The sequence below is a fragment of the Quercus robur genome, chromosome 2, assembly GCF_932294415.1.
Source record: "Quercus robur chromosome 2, dhQueRobu3.1, whole genome shotgun sequence".
Classification (NCBI taxonomy): Eukaryota; Viridiplantae; Streptophyta; class Magnoliopsida; order Fagales; family Fagaceae; genus Quercus; species Quercus robur.
The window spans coordinates 66,723,750-66,730,512 of record NC_065535.1 but is presented as its reverse complement, the minus strand read 5'-3'; the positions used below and the strand labels follow the sequence as shown (position 1 = coordinate 66,730,512).

At 34.8% G+C, this 6,763-nt stretch overlaps 1 protein-coding gene across 1 annotated transcript; it reads left to right on the top strand.

Annotated features, from left to right (window-relative positions):
• Positions 1 to 767: 767 nt before the first annotated feature.
• Positions 768 to 6,499, top strand: LOC126714596 (ras-related protein RABE1c-like). The gene is made up of 8 exons (XM_050414808.1): positions 768 to 1,098; positions 2,473 to 2,545; positions 2,948 to 3,048; positions 4,840 to 4,905; positions 5,257 to 5,354; positions 5,675 to 5,737; positions 5,825 to 5,917; positions 6,084 to 6,499. The coding sequence occupies exons 1-8, from the start codon at positions 1,026 to 1,028 to the stop codon at positions 6,165 to 6,167; spliced, it is 651 nt and encodes a 216-aa protein (XP_050270765.1). The 5' UTR covers positions 768 to 1,025; the 3' UTR covers positions 6,168 to 6,499.
• Positions 6,500 to 6,763: the final 264 nt, after the last annotated feature.

Sequence of the window (6,763 nt, the reverse complement as noted above, 5' to 3'; positions counted from 1 at the left end):
TGCACAAAATAAAGAAAAAGGGTGAGAGTGGATCTCCCTGCTTGATACCTCGAGAAAGGGTAATCGGGTCTATAGTCCCCCCATTGAATAAAATGGTAGTGGTCACTGATGAGATGCAGCTTATGATCAAGTCAATGAGGTCCGTGGGGAGATTAATATGGAAGAGTCGCTCCTGATAAAGCTTCATTCAAGCTTGTCATAAGCTTTTTCAAGATTAATTTTTATCGCCTTGTAACCTTCTTTACCTTTAGCTTTGAACTCTCATTTTGATAAAAATAATAATTCCAAAAAGTTTTTTTGATATTCTGTTTTCATTCTCACATTATTTTTTTGATATTATTGAAAATGAAAATGAAAATTTTCCCCCAAATCACAAATTCTGAATTCCTGACTCGGTCATTGTCTACAATTTACCACTTTTCACTATATTTCAAATGTGAAGATTATCCTTCTACGTTTTAATATGTGTGAATTAAACTCTGCATGCAATTGTTAATAAATATTGTGTGTCAAAAAAGAAAAAGAATAAAAACAGTGTGATAAAATATTTATGGCAGAGTTTAGTCTCAATAAGCCGTTAGTACACTACCCAAATCCCTGTGTTCTAACTTAACAACTAATTCATCTCAAAAAAAAAAAAAAAAAAAAATATTTATGGCAGAGTTCTATATATATATATATATATATATATAGATATTTATTTTAGCAAAAAAAAAAAAAATATATATATATATATAAATATATATATATATATATAGATATTTATATTTTTCACAGTCTGCACGCGGAGAGAGACACAGTCACCCAAGGTCATCAAACCAAACCCAAAACTCAAAAAACTATAAAACTATTTGATCGTTTCTGAATATGTTGCAGACCACTTGCTAACGTTTCCAACACTTCGATCTCTCATATTCACACTCCATTTATATCTTTCTCTTTCATTTTTTGGGTTTGTTTGCACTTTGCACAGAGAGAGAGAGAGAGAGAGAGGAATCGAGTTTGTGGGATTTGGAGATAAAACGATGGCTGCACCACCAGCAAAGGCTCGTGCTGACTACGATTACCTCATCAAGCTTCTCCTTATTGGCGACAGTGGTTAGTCTTCTTTTTCTTTTGTGAGATAGGAACTCTGAGATCTTTTTTTTTTTTTTTTTTTTTTTTTTATAATCTTTTTGTTCTTATAGATTTTAAATTTTGGTATGGGTGCATTACTGCATATGATTTGGTCTGTCAACAAATGGGTATTTGATCTCATTTTCTATTTGATTGGTTTTAGGCTGTTGGTTTCAATTAGATGGCTGTGATTTTTATGGGATTTTTTTTCCCTGATATCTTTGAGAAATGGGTTTGCTTGATTTTTGGTTTTCTCCAGCTTTGTACTATAATTTCCTACATGCTTTATAAGTAGATGGCAAAAAAAAAAAAAAAAAAAAACAAATAAATGGAGGTGAAATCATAATGGAAGCAAGGCTTGCTAAATCTGTGGGGCTAAATTTTGATGGGTTTGCTCTGGACAAATTTTTTTTTTTTTTTTTGGTTGAGAGAGATTGCTATGAACATCTCTATTGTGTTGTGCAGCCAAATGTGATGTATGATGAGTTATGTACAAGTTTGTTGGCATCATGTGTATGATATCTTCTTCTGCAGAATTGGAAAATATGATCAGCTCCATGTTTGTTTTCATATCTTTGCTTTTCATTTCCAGTGGATATTAGTGATGTTAAAAGCTTGAGGATTATTTGTTTGTATTGTCTTCTTCTTTTTAAACTCCTTAATCATGCAAAAGCCTTCTCTTGTTAAATTACCAAATCTTGTTTTGCGGGTTCTTGGTTTTTCCTTTTGTTACTCGGTTGCAGGTTGAGTGTCATGGATCCCTAGTCTTGATCTTTTGATTATGGACTCACCCAATGTAACAGAATCTCTAAATATATTATTCATTTTTATCACACGTATTTGACTTTAGGTCATGTTACTTGACATTTCTACCATTCTAGACAATGCATACTTGACTTAGCATCATATCTGCACACAAGATTTTAGCTAGTGTTTAAATTTAAGGATGGTCTCTGTTCTACATGCCTCCTTTTTAAGCTGGTCATGGGCACTTGAATATTATGTTAAAACAAAGCACTTCAAATTGCCAGTGGCCTAGTAGCATCTGCTGAGTTTCTCATGGAGGTTGCCAGGGTTCAAACTCCTAGAGGGATAGGTTGTACGTAATTGAAGGGCTTTGAGGGCATCTGGCCTATGGCCTTAAGTAGGCAACCTATATATCTAATAGACCCCCCTCCCAAAAAATATATATATACAGCCAAAAAAGAGGACTTCAAATTCCTGAAAATGGCCAAACGTAACATGATAGTTTTTTTTTTTTTTTTTTTGTTTGTTTTTGTTTTTGTTTTTGTTTTTGTTTTTTTGTTTTTTTGTTTTTTGTCTTGGTTATTTGACATTCTTATCAAATCTCTGCAGGTGTGGGCAAGAGTTGTTTGCTTTTGCGCTTTTCTGATGGTTCCTTCACAACCAGTTTTATTACCACCATTGGGTTTGTATCCCTTGGAACTTCAGTATTTATCCAATTATTAATTTTGCAAATTTGCACCTAGCAAAAACTGATACCAAGATGAGGATCGTGGGTAACTAATTGTGGCACCTCTTATGTGATTAGGGAAAAAATTAAGGACACTTGAATGATTGTTGGCCTTTAGATTCATTCTATTTATATTACAACATAAAAGACTTCAATAAATTGATGAAATGGTCTCAAAATTTCAGATGCTCTATAATCAATTGCTCATGCTCATAATTATTCTAGACACCTCTTTTGTTGAGGGTCATGACTTACATGCACCTTGCTGTGATGGCTTGAGGTTGAGAACTTGCATATATATGCATTTATATCTGTCTTGGTATTTCTTGTGATTTCAATATTAAATTTTCACAACAGCATAGATTTTAAGATAAGAACCATTGAGCTTGATGGCAAACGAATTAAATTGCAAATCTGGGATACAGCTGGTCAGGAGCGGTTTCGAACTATCACAACAGGTTTGTGTTTTGGATTTTTGTTTTTTGTGTCTTTGATTTCAACGTGGGTAGATTGTTGCTAGTTTGTCTCCTCATTATTTGCAGATGAGTGTTTCCTTGGACAATTGAAGCATTGTCCATATTCCAGCCTTGACATTGTAAACCCACCCAGCTGTTGAGCTTTTCAATTAGAGAATTAAGAAAGGTTGCATTTGGATTTTTGGTTTTAAAATCAAGGGATTTTTAAGAAAAATAACTAATATAAAATGCTTGATATAAATTTAACAACACATGATGATGTGAATTTTAGAGATTTTGCTCAAACAAAAACAGTTGTGACATGATGGATTTGAAATGATATCTTAAACCTAATTATTTCAAACCCACATATTAATAAAGCTCCAAGCCCTCCACAAATTTCATCAATTGGAAAATTTTGTTTGGCATTTCATACTCTATTCAAGTCATTTAAACTGAAAATTCAAATTCAAATCCTTCTCTATAAATACCTCTATCCAAATGAACCAAAAAGCATAGTTTCTTAAACCCTTTTTATTTTTTTGATCATTAAGATTTTATTTATTTAATTTTTTTTTTTTTGGATAAGTAATAAGAATATATTAAAAAGAAGAGGGGTGTCACCTGAGTATACAGGAAGTATACATCAAGGACAAATACAATCAAGTGCCAAAAGTACAAAAGTCCATGAAACCATGGACTAAAGAAAAAGAACAAAAACCAAACACTGTAACCCAATCCAGAAGAGTCTTAAGGAAGAAGAGTTTAAGATCTGCAATTGATCTCTCTAAGTCCTCAAAATGCCGGTTATTCCTCTCCCTCCAAATGCACCACATCAAACAATGGGGCACAGTCATCCAAATAGCTGAATTCAGATGCCTCCCCAACTTTCCTTGCCAACAAGCCAACAGATCCACCACTGTTTTCGGCATGACCCAATGAATGCCAAATAGAGTAAACACCATAGACCATAAATCAAAAGCAATAGGGCAATGGATAAGGAGGTGGTCAACAGATTCCCCATTTCTTTTACACATACAATACCAATCCAAAATCAAAATCTGCCGTTTCCTAAGATTATCAATAGTCAAAATATTCCCTGAAGCTGCAGTCCACACAAAAAAAGCAACTCTAGAGGGTACCTTAGACTTCCAAACAATCTTCCAAGGGAAAGACTGATCGACACTATTAGTCAGTTCCTGGTAATAGGAATGAACAATAAAACCTTTACCCCCAGCAGGATTCCAACACATCTTAGCGTCCCCAACTCCTTTCAAAGAAGCTCCATAAATCCTAGACATTAAACTGTAGAAGGATTCCAAATCCCAATCTTTGTTGTATCTTCTAAAAGTTAGATCCCAAAAGAGAACACCATTTGGGAACTTCATCAACTCAGCCACAGAGGCCTCCTTATTTCGACTTAACGAAAAAAGTCTTGAGTAGAGCACACACAAAGAAGCGTCCCCACACCAAATATACTGCCAAAATCTAACAGTAAAACCGGCCCCAACCTCAAATTGGATGTGACGAACAAAAGATGGCCAACCACGACTAATAGACTTCCACAAGCTTACACCATGAGGGCCAATAACAGGAAGAGTGCACCAACCTCCCCCTTCAAACCTTTGATGAAGTCCCACCATGTATTTGGTTCCTAAACATTTGTGCTTGCTGGCATATAAAATGGGAGGTCTGATATATACTTGTAAGGATGGTTCATTTTTATTTGAACTGCATCTTGCATTATCTTTAGATTGTAGAGGAGTTTTCTTATGTTATTTGTATCTTTTGCAGCTTACTACCGAGGAGCCATGGGTATTTTGCTGGTGTATGATGTTACTGATGAGTCATCTTTTAACAGTAACTTCTCTTCCTTTCTCTTCCTGTTTTAGTCTCAGCATTTGGAATTTGCATGGCAATTGCTAAGTTTGATAAGTTTATAGTATTTGTAGTTTGACGGATTTATCAGCCAATCTTGTGGGATATTTACTATAATGTGCATGTATAGTTTCATCTTTTGTACTTATCATTAAAAAAAAAAAGAAGTATAGTTTCACCTTTGTTGTGGTCATAGAGTAAAATTTCTTTTGTATATTTTCATTTAGGGTTGGTTGTTGTGCCAGTTGTGGTGCCTTTTTCTTTTTTGAGCTATTGCAATTAATTCTACCTCTTTCAATTCTATATGGAGCTGACCCATCTCTTTCTGTTCAGACATTAAGAACTGGATTCGCAACATTGAACAACATGCATCTGACAATGTTAACAAGATACTGGTGGGAAATAAGGCTGACATGGATGAAAGCAAAAGGGTAGGTGTTTTGTGATTAATCAACTTGCAGCAAATTCTGCCTTTTCACATGGTGGGCTGGATGCCAAGTTCATTGATGGGCTTTTCTATTGCATGACTTGCATAACTGGTGCAGTATATGCCATCCTGCATGCAATCACCTTAAAAGTATGAGAGAAGGATGACTTGTGGATCAATATGTGAGTCTGTAGCCTTAAAAGCTTGGGTGCTGACTGGGCTTGTATATGATCCTCTCCTCATTCTCTCTATCTCTGTCTGTATTTGTGTGCGTGACCATGTGTTCTATGATGTTAACTATAATGTTTTCCTTTCTTTCTCTAGGCTGTGCCTACCTCTAAGGGTCAGGCTCTTGCTGATGAGTATGGCATCAAGTTCTTTGAAACTGTAAGTCACAATATACTATCAAGATGTAATCTACTTTTGAAATACCAGTTGTTCTGTTCTGCTCATACCAAAAGAAATATTCTGCAGAGTGCAAAGACAAATTTGAATGTGGAGGAGGTTTTCTTTTCAATAGCAAGGGATATTAAGCGAAGGCTTGCAGAAACTGATTCCAAAGTTGAGGTATGTTTTGTGTGTGGGGTTCCAAATCCCTTTTTGACCCTGTGATCTATTCTTTTTCTCTTCTTAAAAAGCAGTAGATTTGTGCCATCAAACATGGTTATTTCATTTTCTTTTCTTAAAAAATATTAAATTCTAATAGACTTTTTATCTTGTCTGGTGCTTTCAGCCTCAAACTCTCAAGATTAACAAGCCAGACCAGACACAGAATGGTGGTCAAGCTACACAGAAGTCAAGTTGCTGTGGTTCATAACGAAGAATATTGGGAATTTTCTGATAGTGGCACTCATTTAGGTGTATTAGCGATTCTGATGACATTATGTAGGGTTCGTGTATCTGTCCTGTTATTTTTCTAATGTACCAACCTGTGTGGGTGTGTGTGTATTTTTTTCACTGAAGTGGAGTCCAAAATATGCCATGCTAAAAAGAAAAATGTTGTTTTGCCACAAGAGTAGTGTTCTTTATCTGAAGAGGAGGATGTAATGGCAGTATATTTATTCATACTCCCTCTTAGAATATTACTTCTTTTTAAGTAAAATTCATCAAGAAACTTATAAACAAGTCCAAGTAAAACTGAACTTGCAATCCATGTCTCCAGAACTACTCTGAACTTCTTTTATTTGTTGCAAAAGTGACAAATACAACTCTTCAAAGTTGGATGGTCTTTAATATGCAAAATTTGGTTGGCCTTCTTTGCCAGGTTGAAAACTATCTTCTTTCCTTTTATGATTCTTTGAAAAGCCAAATTGGACATAGCAATATCTGTTTCTGACTAACCAGTCTTAGTCTTTGTTGTGATACTGGATGTATGGTTGAATATAACAATTACTTCAATTTTTTCCCTAATAA

What these genes read in the sequence shown, in the direction of transcription:
- LOC126714596 (XM_050414808.1), top strand. Translation starts at nt 1,026, where the DNA reads ATGGCTGCACCACCAGCAAAGGCTCGTGCTGACTACGATTACCTCATC. An exon ending in GCATCAAGTTCTTTGAAACT is followed by an intron (nt 5,738 to 5,824) that starts GTAAGTCACAAT and finishes AATATTCTGCAG; the next exon opens with AGTGCAAAGACAAATTTGAA. An exon ending in AAACTGATTCCAAAGTTGAG is followed by an intron (nt 5,918 to 6,083) that starts GTATGTTTTGTG and finishes TGGTGCTTTCAG; the next exon opens with CCTCAAACTCTCAAGATTAA.